This window comes from Nicotiana tabacum, chromosome 3 (genome assembly GCF_000715075.1).
Source record: "Nicotiana tabacum cultivar K326 chromosome 3, ASM71507v2, whole genome shotgun sequence".
In the NCBI taxonomy this organism is placed as follows: Eukaryota; Viridiplantae; Streptophyta; class Magnoliopsida; order Solanales; family Solanaceae; genus Nicotiana; species Nicotiana tabacum.
In genome coordinates this window covers 170,618,899-170,646,104 of record NC_134082.1, presented here as the reverse complement: position 1 = coordinate 170,646,104, position 27,206 = coordinate 170,618,899, and the positions used below count along the sequence as shown (strand labels likewise).

General features: G+C 39.7%; 2 protein-coding genes across 2 annotated transcripts; one reads left to right on the top strand and one right to left on the bottom strand.

Moving 5' to 3' along the window:
- The first annotated feature begins 513 nt into the window (after positions 1 to 513).
- LOC107800031 (uncharacterized) lies at positions 514 to 2,093 on the top strand. Its single transcript, XM_016623176.2, has one exon. It carries the CDS (start codon positions 694 to 696, stop codon positions 1,981 to 1,983), a length of 1,290 nt encoding a protein of 429 aa, XP_016478662.1. The 5' UTR covers positions 514 to 693; the 3' UTR covers positions 1,984 to 2,093.
- A 256-nt stretch (positions 2,094 to 2,349) lies between these two features.
- On the bottom strand, positions 2,350 to 4,568 carry LOC107800029 (pentatricopeptide repeat-containing protein At2g42920, chloroplastic-like). The gene is made up of 2 exons (XM_075250209.1): positions 2,706 to 4,568; positions 2,350 to 2,609 (listed from the first exon to the last, which is right to left on the bottom strand). The coding sequence occupies exon 1, from the start codon at positions 4,461 to 4,463 to the stop codon at positions 2,811 to 2,813; it is 1,653 nt and encodes a 550-aa protein (XP_075106310.1). The 5' UTR covers positions 4,464 to 4,568; the 3' UTR covers positions 2,350 to 2,609; positions 2,706 to 2,810.
- Between the last annotated feature and the right edge of the window lie 22,638 nt (positions 4,569 to 27,206).

Sequence of the window (27,206 nt, the reverse complement as noted above, 5' to 3'; positions counted from 1 at the left end):
TTTAAACACAATTATAACAAACTGGAAATATTACTAACTTCCAACATTTTCGTCAATCCCTGTGAACCCATTACTTTTTGCATAAAACAATTAAAACCTATTACATTGGTATATTAGCGTAATGGAAATCGAATCACACTTGATTGTGTGAAAAGTTCCCACCTATCCTATTAGACGATTGTATTGTATTTTAACACTATCTAGTTAAATGATTCAAACCAACATGTAAGTGTTTATAGCAAGATAATTAGGGAAAAAAGCAAATAACCTACTATGATGTTGTGTAGGAGAAAATAAAAGACAAAAAGTAAAAAGGACATATGGGTAATGACTTTAGGTAGGAGACCAAGTGAATTTGGTCCCTTGAAGATAGAACAGCAATTCTGCAAAATACTTACTACTAGAAAGTAGGAAGAAGTGGGTAAGTGGTCACAAGATTTCCAAATGGCGGGCCTTTCTTTTGAACTAAATAGTGCAATACCATTTCTAAAAGCAACACACACAACCTAAAAAAGTTCACACCTTCCTCCAACATGAATCCCACGTCTCTATTTAACAGCCTAACTGTCCCCCTTAACTGCTTCTACTGCACTTCTTTTTCCCTCTGCTAACTCCAAGAAAAGACCATTCACAAAAAAATTAGCAAAACTTCCAAAATTTCCATTTTCTGGTGTTTCTTTTTCATAGTGAAAGATGAAGTGGGCAAAGAAGAAGCCTTCATCTTCATTGATCAATCATGTTTTCCCTGTTTCTTGGCTCTCAAAATTCAAACAAAAGAAGAATGGCAACACTGAGAATCAAGAAGCAGCAAAAATGAAGCAGAAGAGCAAGGCGAATTTGACTTCTTTGACATCGCCGACGAATGTTAGCTTGAAAGAAGGCAGATTCTATGGTGGGGATGATGATGATGATCCTTACTGGAGGCTTTCTTTTACTGAAGACAGATTTGAAGCTTATCATCAGAATCAACAAATTCAGAACCCACTCTGGAATGGTTCTTATGATGAATGTGATCAAGTTTCAGCTTGGAATTCCAAGATTCTTTTGGGAGAAGAGGATCACAAGTTCAATTATATGGTTTCAAGAAAGATAACGGAAAAGCCCAAGAAAATGTGGATTACACAGAAAGAAGCAGAATTCAGTAACAGAAAGATGAATTCTGTCAGAGATGAGAAGCTGAGGAAACTGAGTAGAAAAGCTCTGGAGCAGAGAATAGCAGAAAATGCAAGAGAACCTGATCAAGAAGAAGAAGAAGAAGAAAGAGCAGCAGCGGTGATAGAGAAAGATATATTCGAAATAGAGCCCGAGAATGAGAAGGTAATGCAAAAGAGGAAGGAGAAAACAACAGCCTATTGTACAAGAAATACGAGGAGTGTGACTGATTCCAGTCAGAATACAGTCGAGGAAACTTACATGTTTGAATCTCTGAATCTAGATGAAGAAGCTGATGAATTGTCTGAAGAAGAATTTGAATCAGAATGCCTAGAGATGAAAGACATGAAAATCAAAGAAATGTCAGAGAAAAGTGACTATCAGCAGAGAAAATCAGTGTACATAAACCAGAAGAGAAGACGAAAACATGGTGTTAAACTCAGAGCATATTCACCAAGAACAACAGCCAAGATAGAATGCAGAATCAAAGCTCTTGAAGACATGAAGAAAGCAAAGATGAAGATGAGACAAGAGACAAAGGAGAGATCGGGAGGAGACAGGACAGTTTTCGATAGCTATGCTGTTGTAAAGAGTTCATTTGACCCTTTTAGGGACTTCAGAGAGTCGATGATTGAGATGATAACACAGAGAGGGATAAAAAACTCAGAGGAGCTTGAAGAGTTATTGGCTTGTTATCTGACACTGAACTGCGATGAATACCATGATCTCATTATCAAGGTCTTTCGGCAGGTATGGTTTGAGCTGAACCAGGTTAATATTGGAGCAGGATTGCAGAATTGTTGTTGTTCTGATGACTTGGGAATTGCTTAACTTCATGCAAATGTAAATAAGTTATAGGTACTATCCTCTCTTAAGTATGTTTATTGTTTTAAATTATTACTACGTCTTTTTATACTAAAATGGGGAAAAACTATAGAAAACAGGCTTTGCATTCTGAAATTTCCAAAGAGCAATCAAGCTTGATGGTTTATACATTTGCCAGGGCAATGAACACAACAGTTCATCGTTCATCAAGATGAATTAGCTCCTTTTACTATGGAATTAACAAGGAGTTAATTGCCACTAGAATCTGGCAGCCAGATTTTCCATCTGCATCTGGATACCAATGCATTAACTGATGGATAAGAAATTTATGCCAAAAAAAAACATCCAAATGATAAGAAAAATCTTGCAAAGGAATGATAAACTTTACTTTCGAGATATGTTATATTTATGTTTTTGATTGCTGCTTCTAACACAAGTTCAGGGTAGCTGCTTGCTATATAATTTACAACAAACTGTTTGCTTCTGTTGCACTGGACAGCTATTTCTACCAATATAAGCAAATGTTTTGGTCTGCATAAAGAAGATAAACTCTATCCTTTTCAACAGTTTGCATCATCAGTGGTTCTTAAGGTACCGCTCACGTCTGCATACTATAATTCCCATCTAGCAGCCTGAAAAGTACGAGAGAGTATTAAAGAAATCGCTTGAAGGCTGTAGTAGAAGCAGGTCAGCAAAATTTTAGTACCACAGTAGTAGCAAGCACATACGACAAATGGAAAATTCAGCTTCCTCTGAAGACTGGATGCAGCGCTTATAGAGCTATTAGTACTATTTCAGATTGATGGCCTTATCCAAGAAGTCTTTTGTCCATGTTACAGTATTATCCCTTCACCAGCCAAGAACTCGTGAACAACTCCATCCACTTCAATCATGCTACAACCGGGCTCTTTAGTCACTCCCTCACTTCTCATCTTCCTCCGCACTTCCCTAACATCATCCCATCTCCCCATAGATGCAAGGACATTTGATAGTTGAACATAACCAGCACTGTCGTGGGGATCAAGCTCTAAAAGTTTCGTAGCGATGCGCTCTGCCAATTCAACATCATTGTGGCTTCTGGAAGCACTCAACAGGGACTCCCAAATAGCAGGAGCTTCTTTCACTGGCAATCTGCTTAAGAGTTCTTCAGCCTCCTCTAATAATCCAAACCGGCCAAGTAAATCAACCATACAACCATAATGCACGAGCGTAGGCTGAATTCTATATTCACTAATCATGAGATCGAACATCCTGCGCCCCTCGCTTAATAAGCCCCCTTGACTGCAAGTAGACAAAACGCTTACAAAAGTGACCTTATTGGGCTTAATACCATCAGCAATGAGTTCATCAAAAGTCTTTAATGCATCATCCAAATACCCATGGTTGCTTAACCCTGCAATCATTGCATTCCAAGTACTAATATCTTTTCTCAAAGTACCATTAAACACCTCCAGAGCTTTCTCAATACATCCACATTTGCAATACATATCTACAAGAGCAGTAGCAAGGAAATCGTGAACCTCAATCCCGTTCCTCTCGATATAAGCATGAACCCACTTTCCCTGGCTCAGAGATCCAACACCAGCACAAGCAGACAGCACATTCACAAGTGTACAATTATCAGGCTTCACTTTAGCTCTCAGCATATCCTCAAAAAGAGCCAAAACTTCAGCAAACCTATCAGCCTTAGTATACCCAGTAATCATAACATTCCACGAAACAACATCTTTCACCAACATTTCATCAAACACTTTCCTTGCTTCATCCACCAACCCAACATTCACATAACCAGAAACCATAAAGTTCCAAGATTCAACATTCTTCACAGGCATTTCATCAAATAACTCTCTCGCCAACTCAAACAACCCCCTTTCAGAAAACACACTCAACAACCCGTTCCACGCTATAACATCATCTTCAACCAACCCATCAATCATACCACGCGAAACTCCAAAACACCCACATTTCGCATACATATGAATTAAAGTATTATACACATACACATCTTCCTCAAGTCCAATTTTTGTCACTAACCCATGAACTTGTTCACCTTGTTTAGCATTTCCTATAGTAGCACAAGCTTTTACAATGAATGTAAAAGTGTACTTATCAGGGAAAACTTTATGTACAGCGTTTAACAGTTTAAGGAAGATTATGAGTGAAAGTTGCGGGAAAGAGCTAGTGGAATAAGCACGGATGATAGTGTTGTAGGTGTATGAGTTGGGTTCTTCGATGTGAGTGAAAATGGAGAGAGCATATGAAAGGGTGTCTGCGGAGGAAGAAGAGGGAAGTGTAGTGGCTTTGGTTAAGAGGCGGCTAGCGGCAAAAGGGTTACGAAAGAGGCCAGTTTTGAGCAGGAAAGCGTGAGACTGGTGGAGTTCAGAAATGGAATTGGCCATTTCTATGAAGGAAAAGATTGGTTCTGGAGATAAAGTTGCCGCCGGTGACATTGTGTTTCCAATTTTGGTAACTGGTACGACGATCATGCGTTTGATATTTTGTTTTTCCTACAACCGAAAAACTAGTCATTTTGTTATAAAATAAAGACTATAAAGTAAAGACAAGTACAGAGAGAAACTGATATATTATTCGAATTCAAATTGATGTACATAATGAACTGAAATCTCTTCTATTTATAGAAGAAAGGAAGCTGCTGTGTAAGCTGCTACTATATCAGATATGAATAATCTTCTACTAAGAGCAATGTTTATCCATAACGGAGTACTGAAAGGATAAGCTTATTATACCCGATATGGATAATCTTCTACCGGGGGTAATGTTTATCCATAACTGGGTACTGAAAGAATAAGCTTATTATACCCGGTATGGATAATCTTCTACCGGGATAATATTTATCCATAACTGGGTACTGAAAGGATAAGCTTATTATACCCGGTATGAATAATCTTCTACCGGGGGTAATGTTTATCCATAACCGGGTATCGAAGTGATAAGCTTCTTCAGGAAGCTTATTTCCAATAGAGTACTTAAATAGATAAGCATATTTACGGTGGAGTCCCGTATGGATAAGCTTCTTTAGGAAGCTTATTTACAACGGAGTACTAAATGAACATCCATAATATAATATATTTATAACACTCCCTCTTGGATGTTCATTAAAAGATAATGTACCTCATTAAAACCGTACTAGGAAAATCACGTGGGAAAAAATCCTAGTGAAGGAAAAAGAGTACACATATTTAGTAATACGCATTACTGGCTGCCTCATTAAAAACCTTATAAGGAAAACCCTGTGGGAAAAACCTTAGTAAGGGAAAAAGAGTACAGCGCACATTTTACTCCCCCTGAAGAAAACCTTATTTCAAATATTTGAGTCTCCGCATTCCAATCTTGTATACCATATTCTAAAAAATTGATGTTGGTAAAGACAATCTGCTGGATTGTCACTTGAACTAATTTAATGCACATCAATGTCACAATTTTCCTGAAGATCATGTATGTAGAATAATTCTGGTGAAATGTTCTTCGTTCTATCTCCTTTTATAAATCCTCCCTTTAATAGTGCTATGCATGAAACATTGTCTCCGTATAATATTGTGGGTCTTTTATCACATTCCAACCCACATGTTTCTCGAATGAATCACTGATCTCAATCATATGCACTCCCTGCTTGCCGGTTTGAAATCGAGCTTTATGGGTATCGGATAAATAACCTGCATCTGCATTACCAATACGATCTGCACCACTTTTGTTAGCATTAGCAAGATAAATAAGTGCACCATCTACACCGAGATAAAGTATTTCAGGACCAAGGAGCTCCTTATCCTCTTCTAAAGGTTGGAACGGATCCTCATTCACTTCAAGTGATTGAATATTCATTGGTGTACTTAATGGGTACACTTTGTCCATGTAAAAGTATTTTTAAGACCCTCTTGGAGCTATTCCGGAGTTCCAATAAGATTTATGTCACCAACATAAACAGCAAGTGTAACAAATTTTGATGACATTTTCTTTATAAAAATACATGGACAAATAACATAATTTATGCAACTTTCTTTCAACAAATATTTATTGAGGCGATTATACCACACGCGCACAGATTGCTTTAAACCGTACAAAGATCTTTATAATTTGATCGAGTACATTTCTCAAGAGTTTGAATTATATGCTTCGGGCTTTTCAATCCTTCAAGGATCTTCATATAGATTTAGCCAAATAAGTCATATAAGTTAAAACTTGTATCTAAATAGTATGACATCTTCAAATGTCTAGACTGCTAGTCCGATCCTCACAATCTTTTACAATATTGTGCACTATATTGTATTAAATATATCGTCGACGATCATTTTGTGTCAGTTCCGAAGCGACATAACTTGTGGAGATCTCATCACTTTCTTTATTTTCAAGTACCTGAACTTTTTCGGGAGTTTCATGAAATGTTATGTCGTGGGCTCTTCTAGAGCTTATTTCCTCCTCATTTTGATCATTAGCTCCTACTATTTTTCAAGGATTGTTACCTTTGGAACCGATTGGTCTACCACGCTTCATGCGTACAATAAACTCTATTCTTCAGGGACTTTAATTTTAATAGGAGCATTTGCAGCTGAAATATGATATTTAATTTTGGATCAGCAAATGCTTCTGGCATTCGACTTGAATTATCTTCTAAGCGAGGATCATGATAATTCGATTCATATAACATATTTTTTAACTGTTTATTCCATCCCCCAAATGTTAGAAAAACTAACATATATCCCCAATCATCTTTGGGAAACATATCTTTGTGTATTATGATAGAGAAATTAATCATATACCACGCAACAAAAGATAGTAAAACTATTTGGTTTCTGATCCTAAACCAATTGTGAGGGGAAGACTTATCATATATTGTTGATCTGATGCATACAAGTGCTGCTATATGCAATTTAGAAAATCTTAGACCAACACATGAAACTTTGTTCTCATAAGCAATGGTTTAGCCATTAATATGAGGTATTCAATGCTAAACCAACTTGGATATAAACCAGCATTATCAAGATGAACTGTCTTGATTTCATAATCTGAAAATTATGCTCTTAATCGAGAAAAGTAATTCCAAATGCCAAACTGCAGGTTGACAATAATTACCCATGTAACCATCTCATATATGCACCTATAAGTGGTTCACATGATAGGTGAACGGGTCCATATTCACCTTTTATATATTTCAGAATCAGGGGTCTTAGTCCCAACTTTAGCTGGTATAATCAATTCATTATGAGAACAAGCAACACATGAGAATTCCTGAAGAATCTTCTAGTTCTTTAGTATATGATTATCTGAATTCTCAAATAGCTCATTTAAAAATGACAAATGAAAACTTCAAGTTTATCATGTCATGTGCTATCTCTTAGTAAACTTCTGGTTTACTATGGCATAAACTTTTGCTTTAGTAAACTTCTGGTTTACTGTGATACACGATATAATACAAATTAAAGAATAAGGCGGGTAACTTCTCACATACATATTATTTTACCCCCTATGATTGTGAAAACATGAAGATTATCAATCTTCCAATCATTTGTAGTCTCAATATGATAGTCATTTGTATTAGTAAACTTCACGTTTACTACAACATATGTTTTGATCATAATTATATAATATGAATGACATATTTGTATATAAGCTCTTCGAGAGCCTTCATTTATCATCCACAATCTAATATTTATCTGGCACTACTGGTGTCATGTATTCTTTAGGCAAACATTTAGCTCTTCAAGAGTTGTTGATATATTTTGTACTATCAAATATTGCTCAGACACTGCTGGTGTCATGAGAGAAAATCACAATCAAATAAACAATGTAAAACAATTGTTTAAGCACATGAAAACTCCTCTTCATAATATTTTTTCACTTCAGGAGGCAATTTCAATTGTGTTACTTCTTCAGGAGCAAATTTAAAATACGAAATATTGAGTATATATTCTCTCAATTATATTAACTCTTCTGGAGGTGAATTGTAATGTATTCACATCAAGAGCACGTTCATATTTACCCGACTTATTAGTATTGTCACATTCACTTCAGGGAATGGATTAATATTATCAAAAGTTCTCATCCTTCAGGAAATCGAACGTAATTATCTGAATGCGTATTAATCACATCAAATTGTGATGCCTCAACCTCTTTTAAAATATTTACTACTTCAGGAGTAAATAGAGGCGTGCATTTAATATAAAGAATATTTATGTAGCTTATCTTCAATTGTAACCATAGAAAGCCTAAATTATCACTTCTAGTGATCATAGGCATATACCACTTCTGATAGTTAACAAAATATAATTACAATGAGATATACGAAATATAACCACTTCTTGTGGTTGTATATTTCTTGCAAACTCTGCTAGAGTTTAAGTTGACCTAATAATGTTATCCATATTCTTCAAAATGACATAAACAAGATATATTATAGTAAACATTATTATCAAATCATAATTTTTCTTTATGTACAACAATTACATAACCATACTATCTATTACAAATAACAAAAATTAAAATATTTACATTTCTACAGATTCACCTCCGATTACATGACTTGTTTCTCCTTCTGGGAGTGCAAGGTAATCAGTTACATCCAAATGCATGAAGTCTAAATTATCTTCAGAAATAAAATTTGCTTCAGCATTTTTCTCTGTTTTCTTTAGGGAGGCTTGATAAAGCTCAACCAGGTGCTTTGGCGTATGACAGGTACGTGAACAGTGCCCTTTTTCTCCACATCTATAGCATGCATTTTCTGCATTTGGTTCTTGCACCGCTTCATGCTTTTGTTCTTTCCTTTTCCACTGCTGGTGGTGAGGAGTGTTCTTTGGTGCATTATTATTACCATGATTAGAGTTTCTTTCCCAACCATGACCATGACCACGACTGGGGCCACGACCTTTCCACGTTTAGCCTGGTGAAAGTTCGTCTCATTCACTTCAGGGAATGGACAAGAACCAGTAGGTCGGCTTTCATGATTTTTCATTAATAGCTCATTATGTTGCTTGGCTATAAGAAGATGTGAGATAAGTTCAAAATACTTTTTAAATCCCATTTCTCGATATTGCTGCTGTAGGAGCATATTCGAGGCATGAAAAGTGGTGAAAGTTTTCTCCAACATATCATGATCAGTAATATTATCACCACATAACTTCAATTGGGAAATAATTCTGAATATAGCAGAATTATACTCACTGCTAGATTTAAAATCTTGTAGCCTTAGATGAGTCCAATCATATCGTGCCTGTGGAAGAACGACCATCTTCAGGTGGTCATATCTATCTTTCAAATTATTCCACAGTATGACTGGATCTTTAACAGTAAGATATTCCATTTTCAGACTCTCATCAAGGTGATGGCGTAGGAATATCATTGTTTTGGAACGGTCTTGGTTTGATGCCTAATTTTTGTCTTTGATGGTGTCTGCTAGACCCATCGCATCAAGATGAATTTCAGCATCAAGCACCCAAGACATGTAGCTTTTGCCCGATATATTCAAGGCTACAAATTCAAGTTTAGAAAGATTTGACATTATTTAGAAAAAGAAAGTTCTTACCTCAGATACTTTCAAAATATTTGCTCGAGATGGCAGAGTCTCGTGCTGATAACGTGTTATAAAATAAAGACTATAAAGTAAAGACAAGTATAGAGAGAAACCGATATATTATTCGAATTCAAACTGATGTACATAATGAACTGAAATCTCTTCTATTTATAGAAGAAAGGAAGCTGCTGTGTAAGCTGCTACTATACCAGATATGGATAATCTTCTACTGAGAGCAATGTTTATCCATAACGGAGAACTGAAAGGATAAGCTTATTATACCCGATATGGATAATCTTCTACCGGGGGTAATGTTTATCCATAACTGGATACTGAAAGGATAAGCTTATTATACCCGGTATGGATAATCTTCTACCGGGAATAATATTTATCCATAATTGGGTACTGAAAGGATAAGCTTATTATACCCGGTATGAATAATCTTTTACTGGGGGTAATGTTTATCCATAACCGGGTATCGAAGTGATAAGCTTCTTCAGGAAGCTTATTTCCAATAGAGTACTTAAATAGATAAACATATTTACGGTGGAGTCACATATGGATAAGCTTCTTTATGAAGCTTATTTACAATGGAATACTAAATAAACATCCATAATATAATATATTTATAACATATTTTACGTTTTTAGACCTTTTTATATTTTTTTTAATCAAAACATCGTATAGTTCAACCAAATATTCTTCTCAATCCATACATTCTTTACTAAAGTGATGACTTAGATAATTGTTTAAATTTCTTTCATGAAAAACGATAGGCTATCATAAATTAACAACTATGTTGAACTCTTAGACGTTAAAGCTGTTTAAATTGCTTTTGAAAATTTTTTGGTTCAAAAATATTCATGTATGAAAATGATCACTGGCTCCAGCAAAATTAGGAATGAGAAAATACGAACGTACATTAAAAATCTGAAACTAGAAGAACTCGCATCTGGGTTTGAAATTGCAAAATTAGGTTGAAGAATGGCATTTAACTGCTGAAGTTAATGTCGATCCAATTCAATTTAGCCATGGTATGACGGAGAATATTTATAAAGATTTCGTGTTTGAATCCTGCTTTTCCAAAACCCCAACTATTTCTGATGAAAATAATATGTGATGTTAACCCACTTAACTATGCATTCTCCCCCTCCAAAATTTGCTTTCTGGCCTAATAAAACCCAGATTATGTTGCACAAATTCGGAAATAGAATTCGGCCTTAATGTTGCTCTACTGCCACAAGGCATCTAAATCTTTGACCACAAATGCTAACTCCCCTTTTAACAGGCAGATAGTGATCTCAAACAAAGAGCAGTCCCCCACTACTTGGTCTTATAGTATGTTTGCCCAAGTTTCTTTTTGGCCAAAGTACCTTTTTTTGGTCAAAAGTAGTATTTTTGGCCAAAAATTGAGGTATTTGGCCAGGCTTTTGTAAGGGATAAAAGTGCTTTCGAGGAGAAGCAGAAAAAAGTAGTTTCTCTCCAAAAGTGCTTTGAGAAGAACTTTTGAGAAAAATACACTTAGAAGCAGTTTTTTAAAGCTTGACCAAACAATAATTGCTGCTCAGAAGTGTTTTTCAAACTAATTAGCCAAACACAAACTGTTTTTCACCAAAAGTACTTTTGAGAAAAGCACTTCTCAAAATAAGCTGATTTTTACAGCTTGGCCAAACGAGCTATTAACCTGGAACTCGACAATGTTAGATACGGCTTTGAAATTTGGAAAAGCCTTTACAAATGTATGTGGATGAACATAAATACCAAAAGTATTGTCGAGAAATAAATGGAATAAGAGGAAATGTGTGGGAATGAAATGGCTTACTGAGTTGTTTAATGTTATTTTTAAGACGAATAAGATGCTCGAAGAATGGAGGTGGAGTACGATGATTCCTTTGTACAAGAACAAGGGTGATATCCACAACTGCAATAACTATAGGGCTATCAAGCTGTTGAGTCATACTATGAAGATTTAAGAGAGAGTGGTGGAAGTCCGGGTGAGGAAGAGTGTGTCTATTTCTGAGAATCAGTTTGGATTTATGCCGGGGCGATCGACTACAGAAGCTATTCATCTGGTGAGAAGATTGGTAGAGCAGTATAGGGAGAGAAAGAAGGACCTACAAGTGGTGTTTATAGACCTAGAAAAGGTGTACAATAAAGTTCCGAGGGAGGTTTTGTGGAGATGTTTGGAGGTTAGCGGTTTTCCGGTAGCTTACACTAGGGTAATCAAGGACATGTATGATGGTTGTAAGACTCGGGTGAGGATAATGGAAGGTGACTCAGATCACTTCCCAGTAGTGATGGGGTTGCACTAGGGATCGACTCTCAGCTCGTTCTTATTTGCTCTAGCGATGGATGTGCTGACGCGACACATTCAAGGGGAGGTGCCATGGTGCATGTTATTTGCCGATGGCATAATGCTGATTGATGAGACGAGGAGCGGGGTCAATGCGAGGCTAGAGGTCTAGAGACAGACCCTAGAGTTTAAGGGTTTCAAGTTGAGCAAGACCAAAATGGAATATTTGGAGTGTAAGTTCAGTGACGAGACTCATGAAGTGGACGTGGATGTGAAGCTTGATACCCAAGTCATTCCGAGGAGGGGTAGTTTCAAGTATCTCGGGTCTATAATCCAAGGTAAGGGGGAGATTGATGATGAGGTCTCCCACCGTATCGGTGCGGGGTGGATGAAATGAAGGCTCGCATCCGGTGTTTTGTGTGATAAGAAGGTGCCACCAAGACTTAAGGGTAAGTTCTACAGAGTGGTAGTTAGACCTACTATGTTGTATGGGGCTGAGTGTTGACCAGTCAAGAACTCCCATGTTCAGAGGATGAAAGTAGCAGAAATGAGGATGCTCAGATGGATGTATGTGCATACCATGAGAGATAATATTAGGAACAAAGTTATTCGGAACAAAGTGGGAGTGGCCCCCGTGGAGGACAAGATGAGGGAGTTGAGCCTGAGATAGTTCGGGCACGTGTAGAGGAGAAGTACGGATGCTCCTGTTAGGAGGTGTGAGAGACTGGCCGTGGTGGGTCTGAGAAAGGGTAGAGGAAGGCCGAAGAATTTTTGGGGAGAGGTGATTAGGCAAAATATGGCGCTACTTCAACTCACTGAGGACATGATCTAGGATAGAAGGGTCTGGAGATCGAAAATTAGGGTAGTTGGCTAGTAGGTAGTGAAGAGTTCCTCGTTTTTTTAGTAGTATTAGTAGCTCCCTTGTTTTTTTCGTTCACTCTGTATATCGTATATTCCAGTCTGCTATTGTTTGGTGTTATTTTATGTTACTGGTTTCGTTGTTGTTGTTGTTGTTACTATAATTGTCTTTCTCCCCTTTTCCTTATCGTCCTTCGTCCCTTTATTTTTTCTTTCTTCTTCTTCTTCTTCTTCTTCCTCTTTCTTCTTAATCTTCTTCCTCTTTCTTCTTCATCTTCTTCCTCTCTCTCTTTTCACCTTTTCTTGAGCCGAGGGTTTATTGGAAACAACCTCTCTACCTCGCTAGGTAGGGGTAAGGTCTGCATACACACTACCCTCCCTAGACCTCACTTGTGGGATTTTACTGGGTATATTATTGTTATTGTTATTATTTTAGTGAACAAACTATCGACTATGAAAAAGTGACAAAATACTGGGTCCTCAAGTTACTACTACTAGATATATCAGGTTGCCTTTAGCACCAAAGGGATCCCAAATATTTGCATTGTTGGAGCATAAGAAACTTGTGCTACTAAATATTGTATGCAACAAAAGTCTAGACAAGAATGAAGAAATCACATAGCTAGGTAGCAAGATCTAGTGATAAATCACACAACTAAAATTAGACACCAAAATTTCAAGTAAATGAGGAGTGTTTGAACCAAAAGATATTGAATCCTTTTTGGTTAAATCAATTAAAGAAGATAAAAGGATAAATCTCAGCCAAGTATAATAAACTCCAGAATGAGAGACATGAGGGATGAACATGGTAAATAGAATCTATTGATCTCATGAAACAGAAGGATTAAGTGTGTAAAAATGATCACCACCAATGTCGAATGAATATTACAAAGGAAGTTCTTAGTCGAAAAAGTCTCTGCCTTCCAAGGTTACTTCCTTCCTATATATATATGGGACAACCCCCTTCTGAACCCTAGGAGACATACCATAGGGAATATTCGAAAATATATTCCTAATGCACCCTGTTAGACCTACACTACTACAAAAGTCATACGTCATTCATCCGTTGTCGGTCAACGTCGTCCTACACAAGACATTGTGCTGTGAAGACCTCATCTTTTGTCATATTTGACAGTAGCCGTGGTCCGCCAAATTTGGATCCATATAGTTAGTCCATCCACTTGTCGAGGTTGCGACTTGGAGCATCGTTGATGAGCAGACACCGCCCACACCTGTGGAGAAATTTGGTTTCACGAAACTTCATGACTTGGCCAACAATGGAAGGTTAGCGTGCTCAACGAGACCATGTGTGGTGTATCTTATCGTGAAATGACGTCACCTCCACGTGCATCATCATTATGCGTGTTTTCGAGACAGGGGCTGAGGGCTTGTCACTTCAATTTCGGTGCCATTCTGCAGCCTTCCGCTTCGATTCTGGTGCTACCCTATCCTATAAATATATGGAGGGTTTGTATTTTCAAAAACTCTTGGCCATTTATTCTTTGGTTATTCTTTACCTTCTCTCCCGCTTTTGCTCTAGCAATTCTCTTTGCTTTCTCTCCGTCTGCCGTCCTTGGGTTTTTCTGTTCTGTCACCACATTCTTCGCCATAGATATGCCTAGATCACATTGATCTCGTGAGGGGATTTCTGATGCTACCCCGTTATCCGTGGCACCCCCTACTGGTGGTGAGGACATGATGGTGGAGGAAGAGGACAACTTTCCCACCATGGAGGAGTTGCTGCCGAGACACCCTACGTCTCGAAGCAATTTCCTTAAGGAACCTCCTCCTGCTCCTGCCCCCGTACTCTCTGAAACTGAGCAAGTCCATATCGATGCTCTCCGTGCAAAATATAGCATTCCCGCTCATATTGAGATGGCTCCAGTGGGAGGAGACTTCGTGGAAGTCCATAGGCCTGGTACTGTACCTTCTATGAGTATCCCTTTGTGATTGGTCATCTTTCCCCCTTCTCCCATTAGCAGAAGAATTATGTCGATTCTATCAAGTTTTTCCGGCACAACTTTCCCAGTACATGCTCAAAATACTCCTGTTGTTGACAAAATATGCAGAGTTAGCGGGGTGCGAGGTTATCGTTCACCACCTTCTACACTTGTTTTCACCCAGCTTTCATAGGGGTACTATGGTACATCTGAGGCATCGTGGGACAAAAGGCCTGGTGGTCAGAATCGATGACCGGGCGAGTCGCAAATTTTGGTATAAGTACTTCTTCGTCAAAACTGAACACATCGTGTCTGACCCTGCTAGATTCCCGAAGCAGTGGAACGAGAATCGTAAGTGTCACCACTTGTTTGTTCTTTCTTTTCTTCTTTATTCACCTTAGTGTTTACTTACTTCTCATTTGCAGCTATGAGGTGCCCGCCCCGCCCTATTGCAAGTATAAAGGATTGGGTAGCCCATCTGCTGCCCCATGCAGCAGAGACTCGAGACTGGACTGCTTTCGTGAAACGCTTTGGGCCGAACTTTCTTATAGTAAGTGTCTTCCTCTGTGTCTCTATCTGGTCATTGGTCATCATATCTACTGATATGGCTTTCTGTGATGACAGCTCGTAATGCTTCTAGGCGTAGGGCCCCAGTCCTTGCATTTCAATAGGCCGTCACTGCTACAAGAATGCAATTTACTCTGAGTGAGTCTGTCCAAGAGGGTCGTACTCAACCGATACAGGTGGGAGATTCTTCTTGCGATATGGTCGTGAGGGGAGGAACCTCTTCCTTACCGGTCTATCACCTTGTGGACGAGTTCTCTAATGGAGACGAATCGTTATCGAGGAAAAGGAGGAGGGCGGAGGCCGTTGATATTGGTAAGAATAGGAGGGTGCGTCACAGACGACACTTGTGCCCGCGTTTATGGCTGACGCCATCTTGGCGGGAAGGTCTCCCCAAACATAAGGGGTTTACCAAGGAGGTGGTTCTGTGCGCTCCGCTGAGGGTGGTGTTTCATCCAATGTCGGAGAGGGCCCACACGTCAAGGGCGAAGGCTCGGGCTCGAATGTCGACCCAAGGGATGTTCGTGAGTTTTTGGAGCGTCACACTCACGTAGAGGTCAGAGTGGAGGGTTCTGATTGACATATAATTGTCCTTGGGGACTACAACTTTTTGTCAGACTATGATCAAGTGGTGTCTGCTTTAGCTCCTTTATGTGCTGCCCCTGAGAACGAGGCGCTTAGAGCGATGAGCGATATGGAGTTGTCTTAGAGCGTCTCTGGCATGGCCTTACGGGTAGATATCTTTCTTTTCATTTCGTCGTTGGGTTTATGTTATTGTTTTTGGCCTGTCCTTTTGTTTTAACTTCACTTTTTTTGTGCCAGACCTTTATCATGGAGATCGAGCGCAAGCGTTGGGAAAGGAAGAGAACAGCCATTTATGAAAAAATGTCTTCTAAATATCAAGAATATCACACCATGCATCGTGCGATGGCCGACATCTACACTCAGGATCCTGACTTCCAACTATTCCGCGAAGGGCTTAAACAGATGGAGGATCAATTAGAGCGTAAGGTCGAGGAGTTGAGGGAGCGAGACGAGGACCTCATGAAGGCCATCGCTCGTAACAGTGAGCTCGAGGCATCCCTCAAAGTGAAAGAAGATGAGCTTGATCTAAGCAGGGTGTAATATCCAAGAATGCCGACCTCCAAGCCAAGGTGGCCAATTTGACTGCCGAGTTGGATACGAAGACACGGAGATCAATGAGCTTAAAGGTGAGTTGGGCGTGAGTGCTGATAGATTGGCGACTTTTATCTCTGAGGCGGCAGTCTGGAAGATGCCCTCCGTGTTTGTAGGTCAGAGCGGACCAAAGAGAAGGAGGTGTCCGCACTTAAGATAGCGGGGCTTGAGAGGCGTGTTCAAGGGTTGGAGGAGGAACTGTCCGTATTGAGCAAGAAAATGGATTCTTTGAAAGCGAAGGACGTATGACGATAGTCGCAGCCTTCTTTATCTTATACTCCAGCTGACCCCGTCCTGCCTTGACGTCTATATGAGTTGTGGGTTCACGCTGAAGCTCAGCTCGATGTGTACAAGGATCTTCATGTTGATGGGATGGTGTCTAAAGCGGAGCTTCAAGATGTACATACCAAGGCTTGTGTGGCTCGCAAGGCATACATGTATGACCCTCTTTCCTGACGACGGTGATATCAATTCTGATGATGTGAATAGACTCGCCTCCGACTCTTCGTATGAAGACGTGTATGCCACCAGGAATGATGGGTAGTATTTCTTTTGTACTTACCTTTTGCTTTGCGATTTTTGTAAGGGTGTCTTTGAGCCCTTTGTAAAGACAAATAATTGTAACATATTTGCTGTGGATGGAGGTCATTTTGGTCGTACATCTCTGAGTCATTTTCTTTCTTTGATTAATTTTTTTGACGACTTCTGTCGTGGTTACGTCGCTTAGACGCTTTGTTGAAATGCTAAACTTATTGTATTGAGTTAAGTTGAACTCTTTTCATTGGAAATAGCCTTAGCCGTAGGGATATCGCTTTCGAGTTGGCATCAAAGTAGTATCTTGTCGCAGTTCGAGTGATGTCGAACTCATTTTTTATGTCGATGGCCTTAGCCATTGGGATGTTACTTTCGAGCTGGTGCCGAAGTAAGATCCCGTCGTGGTTTTAATGACGTCGATCTCGTTTTTCGTCGATGGCCTTAGCCATTGGGATGTTACTTTCAAGCTGGCGCTGAAGTAAGATCCCGTCGTGATTCGAATGATGTCGAACTCATTTTTTATGTCAATGGCCTTAGCCATTGGGATGTTACTTTTGAGCTGGCACCGAAGTAAGATCCCTTCGTGGTTCGAATGATGTTGAACTCGTTTTTCGTCAATGGCCTTAGCCATTGGGATGTTACTTTCGAGCTGGCGCCGAAGTAAGATCCCGTCATGGTTCGAATGATGTTGAACTCGTTTTTTGTCGATGGCCTTAGCCATTGGGATGTTACTTTCAAGCTGGCACTAAAGTAAGATCCCGTCGTGATTCGAATGATGTTGAACTCATTTTTCGTCGATGGCCTTAGCCATTGGGATGTTACTTTTGAGCTGTCGTTGAAGTAAGATTCCGTCATGAGGGTGGCATTCTATTCTATTTGTTGAAGTCATGGATGCCAGTTTCATTCATATATTAGAGATGTGTGTTGCTTTTGTACACATAATGGAGTGATTTTATTCATATATCGGATATACATGTCGACTTTGTACATATAATGGAGATTATACCTAGTCCCTTCATTGCTCGGCCTGGAGATATAGTCGGTAGGCGGGGCAATGAACAATACTTCAAACCTCGAGATGTGCCTCTCGTTGCGTCATTAAAAACCTCCCGGAGAAAACCCGATTGGGACAAAACCTGGGCGAGGGAAAAAGAGTACGACTCGGGCGGCGTCTTTTCTCAGAAGTGGAGTATTTGAGGTGGGCGACATTCCAGTTATTTTGCAATAGTTTTCATTCCATTGTTTCTAGATGAGATTCTCATTTACTTGCTGCTGCTGTGATTTTGTATGGTTGGTCCCAATTTATTCTCAGTTTCCCTTCATTCGGGTCCTTTGCTGCTTACGTTTTGGCCTTTAGCATGTTGTCCCCGACTCTAAGTGGTCGTACTTTGGCCTTCTTGTTATAGTAACTTTCTACTTGTTGTTTTTGGGCCACCATTATTATGTGTGCCATATCCCTTCGCTCTTCGACCTCATCCAGGTCTTGTAACCTGCTTTCGTCGTTGCTTGATCCAGTCTCATTGGAGTACCTCAGGCTAGGTTTCCCGACCTCAATAGGTATGACTGCATCGGTGTCGTAGACCAGTGAATACGGCGTCTCTCTTGTGCTGGTCTTTGGCGTTGTGTGGTAGGCCCATAGCACTTCCGGTAGTAGTTCCGGCCATAGCCCTTTGGCGTCTTCAAGATTTTTCTTTAATATGTTCAATATTGTTTTATTGGAGAATTCCGCTTGACCGTTGCCGGCAGGATGATATGGCGTGGAGAGTATCCTCTTGATGTGCCATTTTTCGAAGAACTTAGTCATCGTTTTTCTGACAAACTGGGGTCCGTTGTCGCAACTGATTTCTTTGGGGATACCGAAGAGGCATATGATGTTTTTCCAGATGAACGTGATGACTTCTTGTTCGCGTATTTGAGCGAACGCACCTACTTCCACCCATTTGGAAAAATAGTCAGTTAAAACCAAAAGAAAGCATACCTTACCTCGCCCTACTAGGAGGGGCCCGATGATATCCATCCCCCATTTTATGAATGGCCATGGGGAGGTAACGGAGTGCAGGAGTTCCCCCGCTTAGTGTATCATAGGGGCGTATTTTTGGAATTGTTCGCACTTCTTGATGTACTCTGCGACCTCTTTTTTCATAGTGGGCCAATAGTATCCTGCACGAATAAGACACCTGACGAGGGCTCGGTTACCGGTATGGGAGCCACAGTGGCCTTTATGTACCTCTTCGAGCACTCCCCTTGTCTAATTGGGTCCGAGGCATTTGGCCAACGGGCCGCCGAATGTCCTTTTGTAAAGGTCGTGGCTTATGAGACTGTATTTGGCCACCTGTATTCAGAGCTTTTTGTCTTCTTCTTTATCTTGTGGGAGGGTTCCTTCCTGTATATATGATATGATACGATTACGCCAGTCCCAAGTTAAATTTATAGAATGTACCTCGGCTTGGTCTATTGATGAGTGGAGAAGGGTGACCACGTTCTCCTTGGTGATGTTTCTGGTTGCCGCTGTGAAGAGTTTTCAATGTCTTTGCCTTATGCTTCTTATGTTTTGATGATCTAACAAACTTGTTGTGAAGAACCAGATATAAAACCTGACCTACATGGTATACATTTCAACTGACTTGCTCCAGTCTAAAAATCAGCAAATGAATAAACGACCACATGGAGGAACACAACAGGGACCTGGTGACCTGGTCCCTTGGGGTTCTCCAACAGAAGTCAGTGACTGCCCACAATCATTATAAAGAGGAAAACAATAGGGACCTAGTCCCTTAGGGTTCTCTGACAGAAGTATAAGTCGACTATACAGTTGGAACGTAATAGCAGTAAGTGAGTATCTCGCAACTGTTACAGAAGAGGAACACAACTGGGACCTGCTCTGTTAGTGTTTTATGACAGAAGTACAGGTCGACTATCCATCTGGAACGCAACTACACATAAGTGACTGTGCAGATAGTACATCAGTCACTTCTCATTGGGAAGAAGCGTGTACCAAGAATTGACATCACTATCTATTGTGATATCTTTTGTGATATAACAATCTGGTGCAAGGCACAACCTTGTTGTGCATTGAGTGATATTCTCTCAAGCATAACAATGTTCATCCGCATTGAAGTCACTGGTGTGTCAAGAACAAGAAGACAACTCCACTAAGGATCAGTTTCTTAATAAGTTTATGTACATCCGTAGTTGAGTTGTAATCTTGTTATTTTCTCTTCATTGTATTTCCTAGTTTGCTTTCTTAGAAGCTTTGTCTTAGGAAAAAACCAAAAATCTGTAAACTTCCGAGTTTATGTTGTGACTAGGAATAGTCATAAGTTTAAAGCATTTGTAACTAGAAGAGTTATAAAGTGGCTTATGGTGAGAGCATCACAAGTTAGTTGAAGTCTTTGTAATAGGGATATTGCAAAGTGGCTTGTAATAGGGAGATTTCAAGTTAGTGAAGTTAGAAGCCTACAAGAGTAGGTCGTAGTTTTTGATCCCCTTGTGTGAGATTTTTCCATGAAAAAATCCCTTGTCTTCTTTACTTTCAGTTTCTGTAGCATTCTCAGCATTGTCTCATATAGGACCAGGTACTCTACAGTTTGGTGGACTCATATAAACTAATAATTGGTGTAAGAGCAGGTTCTTTCTAAAAGGTTAACACCTAGAAAGGATCTCAATGGATGCTCCACCCAACTTTGAGGAAGGACAATCAACCTACAGACCTCCCAGATTCAATGATCAGTACTATGGCTGGTGGAAGATCTGCATACATGATTTTATAATGGCAGAAGATTCAGAACAGTAGGACATCATTTGTGATGGTCCACATATCCCCATGAAGAATCTTGAAGAAACAGGACCAATGGTGCCGAAAGGCAGAAAAGAGTACAACGACATTGACAGAAAAGCTGTAGAAAAGAACTATCGTGCCAAGAAAATCTTGATGTGTGGCATAGGACCTGATGAGTACAACAGAGTCTCAGCTTGTGATACTGCCAAAGAAATATGGGAAGCATTGCAAACCGCACACGAATGAACTACTCAGGTCAAACAGTCCAAGATCGACATGCTCACCACGGAATATGAGCTCTTTAGGATGAAGGATGATAAGTCAATACATGATATGCACACCAGATTCACCTCCATCATAAATGAGCTTTATTCACTTAGAGATGTCATTCCCAAAAACAAGCTTGTAAGGAAAATCCTCAATGTCCTACCTGGTTCTTGGGAAAGTAAGGTAAATGCCATCACTGAAGCCAAAGATCTACAAACTCTGACCATGGATGAGTTGATTGGTAATTTGAAAACATACGAGGTGAAAAGAAAGAAAGACAATGAAAGAAGAGAGCCTAAGAAGGAAAAGAACCTAGTACTCAAAGCTGAAAGAAGTGACTCAAGTGATGAAGATAGTAACATGGCCTATCTTACTAAGAGATTTCAAAAGATGGTTCGAAGAAATGGTGGTATACCAAAGTGGGGTAGTTCAAGCAAAGCAAGGAACAACGATTTCTGTCATAGATGTGGAAAGCCAGGGCATTTCATCAAAGACTGCCCACTTGCGAAACAAGAGCAATACAAACAAAATCCTGACAAAGTAGCAAAAAGGAACCTGGTTCAAGACAAACAATTCAATCAAAAAAGTGCTGCTGACAATATTGTTAAGCATGCTTTTGTTGCTTGGGGAGACTTCTCTAGTGAATCTAAAAGGGAACCAGATGCAGAAAACAGTTCCATGATGGCAGTGGAAACTGAAACAACAAAGTATGATTCATTATTCGCGCTGATGGCTCAGTCTGATGATGATGAAAAAGATGAAGACGATGAGGTAAACTTCAGGGATGTTCAGATAAATCTGAAATCCTACTATTCTAAGAAGCTAAGGTCGTTAGAAAATGTCCTAATTGATGCCTATTATAGCCTTGTTAATGATAAGTAGATCTTAACCATAGAACTAGGAGAAGTCGAACAATCTAGAGATAATCTGGTGGTCTGTGTAGTGGACCTAAATGAGACCATATCTAATCTTGAAAAAGAAAAGGAAGCCTTGAACAAAAGAATAACTAGTGTGGAAAATGAGAGAGACGACCTGATGGTAGTAGTTGTTGATCTAAAAGAAACAATAGAGGGTCTTAGCAATGAGAAACACACCTTAGAAGGAAAAATCACAACTACTGAGCAAGAGAGGGGTGACCTTTTAGTGATATGCACCGATCTAGAGGAAACCTTTAAGGGACTCAATAGAGAACATAGGAATGTGAGTCTTGGAAAAGGGAAGGAAGTAGCTAGTGAGTCACATATCAAGCTTGAAAAGGAATTAATTGCTGTGAAAACCAGTCTATGTAGTGAACTCGAGAAGAATCAACAACTTCAAACTAAATTGGAGAAAGTAAGAATTGATCTTGAGAAATCTCTGAAGTGGACCTGGTCCTCAGATGCTGTCACTGCCATGTGTCTTAACAATAGTGGAAACAGGCAGGGGATCGGGTTCCAAAGGGAGAAAACTCCTTACAACCCTCACAGAAAGTATGTCACTGTCCCTGATAACTGGCTATGTACCCACTGTGAGAACAATGGGAACTTTAAAGAAAATTGACAAGCCAGGGTTTAGTCTATTCAGAAAAACAAAGTGTTTACTATAAAGTGACTACTAACAAGGGACCAGGTACCACTCGCAAGAAACGGATATTGCCTGCATGGACTAGGAAAGCCCTTATTCATACTTTCCATCATAACAAGGGACCCAAACTAGTTTGGGTTCCTAAATCTAACCTTTGATTTGCATGTGCAGGGAATAGTGAGAGGAAGTGAATTGCGATGGACTGTGGATGCTCAAAGCATGTGACTGAAAACATCATGAATTTCTTCTCACTGAAAGCCCTGTAGGAAGGGAATGTATCCATAAAAAGAAAGGAGAGGGTACCTGTCACACCTCCTTTTTACCTACACCCCCCGTGAAGGGGCGTAAAGGGAGTTTTTCCAATTAAAGGACAATCAAAACGGGATTTATTATTTAATTCAGAGTCGCCACTTAGGAGATTTATGGTGTCCCAAGTCACCGGTTGGATCCTGAATCGAGGAAAAGATTGACTCTGTATAACAGTCCGCGAACCAGAAATCCGAGTAAGGAATTCCGTTAACTCGGGAGAAGGTGTTAGGCATTCCTGATTTCCGTGGTTCTAGCACGGTCGCTCAACTGTCATATTCGGCTTATTTATCTGATTTTAATACATGCTGAACCTGTGTGCAAATTTTAACTATGTACCGCTTTTATTATTATCATTTTTACCGAGAATTGCAACATCTTGAAAATACATCTCGAACCACGTCACATCAATGCACCCGTGGTTATTGACACACTTCAACTCTATTGAGATTTGGATTTGGGTCACATAAATGTGCACCCGAGTTTAAGAAGATAACATTATTAAGTACGCGCCTAAAGCGACTAGCGTATCATTATTTTGGGTAGGGCCGTGAAATTTTGCTAAACGGTCCATCTTCCCGAAGTCTAAGTAATTTTACCAACACGTATAGAGGGACCCGTAGCTTGTGTATTTTTGTTTGTCGAGGCTCGTCTCATTCATTATTTTTTAAAGGAATTTTCAACGTCGTGGTAATGCAACTCGAACCACGTCACAATCAATGTACCCGTGATTAGCGACACATTTCGACTTCGTTGAGACTTGGATTTGGGTCACATAAATGTGCACCCGAGTTTAAGAGAGTAAATTATTTAAAGCGCGCCGGAAGTAACTTGTGCGTTATTATCTTTTGGGGAAGGCTGTGAAATTCGCTAAACGGCACGTCCCTAAGTCTAAGTATTTTAAAACAAATATTTATTGATGGCCCCACAATTTTGTATTATTTTTTTTATTCGACGAGGCTCATCTCATCCTTATTTTAAAAGGGCAAACCTAAAGCAATCTGTAATTTTCTACTTTATTTGTCTCTAAAAAAAGGAAAAGTCCTAATTAATTAACATTACAAAATCGGGCCTCATAGTTCAAGCCCGGATCCAAAACGAAAGGACGAACCTTTTAATGTGAATCCACTACCCAATTTAAAATCCCAGTCCATCCTTAAGTGCCAACATGGCATATTAGTCTTGGGCCCAAAGAGCCCAAGCCATAAAATTTGTGCAGGCCAACCGTGAATTTTCAGTGGCCCAAGGTGGGCCTAGGACTAACCTAGTTCAAATGAACAAGATCAGGCCGAGAAGATCGCGGGATAAGCATTTGCACACCACAATTACTCCAACTCTCCAGAGTGTGTTTACCAAATAGTAATAAAATAGTACGACGTACGCTCGTTCAAATTAACTAGTTATTCATATCCAATTATTATGACCAATTTGTTTAGTCAGTGCTAACGGTGCCTGCTTATTTTGAACAAGTTACTGATGATGCCTACTGATATTACTAGCCTAAACTGTTGATGCCTACTGATATTAGGTTTAACTCGAAATCAAACTTGATGACCCATCATACATTTGCAACCCCAATCATGTTTCTAAATTTAACTTTTCAACAAAATAGTGCTATACTAAAGTGAGCACTATCTATACTAAAGCGGTTGCTAGATAACCATGAATTCAAGTAGTCCCAAATCAAACCAGCGCACATTCGAACATTCTGATGCTTCTGTTTCTAATTAATTATTGTCCTAACTAGTTTCCCACTTTGATATGAATCCCTTATAGCAGAACGAATCAAGAGTTCAAATAACTTCATCTAGTACTAATTGTTATGGTAAAGCAACTGACAACCTAGCAGCTCAAATTTGTAAACTAACAGCATGTCAACAGGAACATCGCGGTTCAGTAGCTCTTAATTACAATCCATGTGTATACACTATTCATATAATACTAAACACATAATCAATATCGACTAGATATAATTAACTAACAACTCATCCAATTGTAAACAACAGGCAGCCTACAAATGAACACAAATCTGTGAATATTTCCATTTTTCAACTTCAAGGAGCTACATCAAGGCGATTCGAAAAGTGTACCTGGATTGGAAAAACAGGACAAGAAGAAGGAGAAGAGGATCAGCAGCAGTAGCAATACAACACAACAGAACATCAAACAAACACTGCGAGTACCAAACAGCAGGTTCCAACAGCTAGTGACATACGCAGCAGACCCAAGCGATAAACCAGAAATCCAGAAGTGTTTAAAACCCAACAGAATTACCAGAACTGACTCAAAACCAGCCTGAATAAACCCAAAGTCATTAGAAAACCAACCAGGGAACCTCTGAGACTCTTACAATCAGAAATCAAGCTAGAAACATGCAACTCATCAAATGGAATTCTAATTTGACTTCAGGAAACTAATGCAACAGTAGGTTTTCTCAATCTTTTTCAAAGTCAGGCAGTGTGTGCCAATCTTTGGACTTTTTCTACTTGTTTTTGACTCTTAACCCTTACTGCCCATTCAAAAAAAAAAGGTCCCCCCATGTCTCTCTCTAGATTTTTTCAGAATTAATCCCGTGTAAAAACTCTGACCCCTAAATCTGTCCTAAGTGACTCTATTTATAACCAAACACTAACCCTGCCCCTCAACTTTCAGAAGCACTTTGGGCAGAATTTTCCCACTAATTCTGCCCATCATCTCCTTTTAATTCCACTAGTATATGTTTTGTTCCCCACTACACTTGTCTTTTCTTTATTTAAATTCAAATAGGTATGTGCACCTATTTCTTAATCCATTTTCTTTAAAGCTTTCCCCCATCATTATGGCTTGTTCCCCATTAGCACTAACAATTGTATTACTTTAATGGTATTTTAGTACCCTACTGTCAGCCCACTTAAACTAGCCAATTTTCTGAACTTTTCAATCCCCAAACTACCCCCTTAACCCCTGTGTATTACTGTCATGCCCTAAACTTCAATCGATCTGTTTTCTAAGTTACAAACCTAACAACTGATTTTTTAACTGATCACTAAAGTACTACAGCTATAACCAATTCACAATCCAATTCAAACAATGATTCAATCAGAATTGAAGCAGTACGAATCACATTGTTATCAGGTTATTTAATCAGAATTGAAGCATGTAAAACTAATCGACGACACTTATTCAATCGACTACACGAATTACAACACATACAATCAATAGCAAATAAGAATCGAACAGGCACACAGGTGATTCGAATCGTATTGATAGAAAATAGGGATTCATAAGAAAACTTAACTAATCGACGACACTTATTCAAATCGATTATATAGTTTTCATTAACCATGACCAGAAAAAGTTCGACCAAATAAAGGGTCATTGAAGACGGACAGAATCAATCGACAAAAGAAAAATGAAAAGTCAATAAAACTAAACTAAAGTAAACAGAATAAACAAACACAAAAATGGAACAAACAGGAAAGGGGGAAAATACCTCAAGAACTCAGGACCTGGACGACCCTGATTCAAACTCAAACTCGAACTGTTTGAGGTCGAACGGACCTTAATCGAGTGTTCTCAACTGAGAACACTTCGACTAAGGTCAGTTAAACACCCAAATTCTAGGGTTAAACTGGTTTTCTAGGGTTCTTACGCTTCGATTTGGGGTTCGAGTATTTCTAGCCAGATTCGATTCAAATCAAAGGTGGTTTGGGCATGAGGGAGGTCATGGGGTGACAGGGTGTGAATTTGGGCTTGGTTGGGGTAGGTTCGAGTTTTGCTCGAATCTTCGATTGAAGATTCAAGAAGCTGGAGGTTGATTCGAGGCAAACGGTTAACAGATCCATAACGAGGGTGGTCAGGGGGTGCCTTGGTGTGAGTTTGGGACTGGTTGGGTGGGTTTCAAGTTTGCTCGAATCTTCGATTGAAGATTTGAGAAGCTACAGTCTGATTCGGGCAAAACGGTTAAGGGATTCGTGGAGAGGGTGGTTAGGTGCTCTAGGGGTGTTAGTTTCATGGTCATCGGCGTCGTTGCCGCCGGGTTTCAAGCAAAGGGGTTTCAGGGCGGCTAGGGTTTGGAGGGTTGTTTGGTTTGTCTCTGAAGGAGTCGATGAACAGGGGTGTGGCTTAGGGGGGGTGTGAGGTGGGAGGCTGGGTTTATATACGGAGGGGGTGGTCTAATCCTGGCCGTTGGATCAGGCACGATCAATGGCCTGGATCAGTTCATTTAAAGGAGACGGTGTCGTTTTGGGTTAGTACTGGGGCGGGGTCGATCCGGGGGCAAGTGGGTCAGGTTGTGGGGATTGTTCTGAGGCGTTGGATCAAATGAAACGGGTAGCCTGGATCTATCGGCTATATACGACGTCGTTTGGATATATCTGGGGATTGACTGGACCGTTCGATCGAGTGAGATCAACGGCACAGATTTTTCATGCCCAAACGGCGTCGTTC

Coding starts and splice junctions, on each gene's coding strand:
- LOC107800029 (XM_075250209.1), bottom strand. CDS start 4,463: ATGATCGTCGTACCAGTTACCAAAATTGGAAACACAATGTCACCGGCG.
- LOC107800031 (XM_016623176.2), top strand. CDS start 694: ATGAAGTGGGCAAAGAAGAAGCCTTCATCTTCATTGATCAATCATGTT.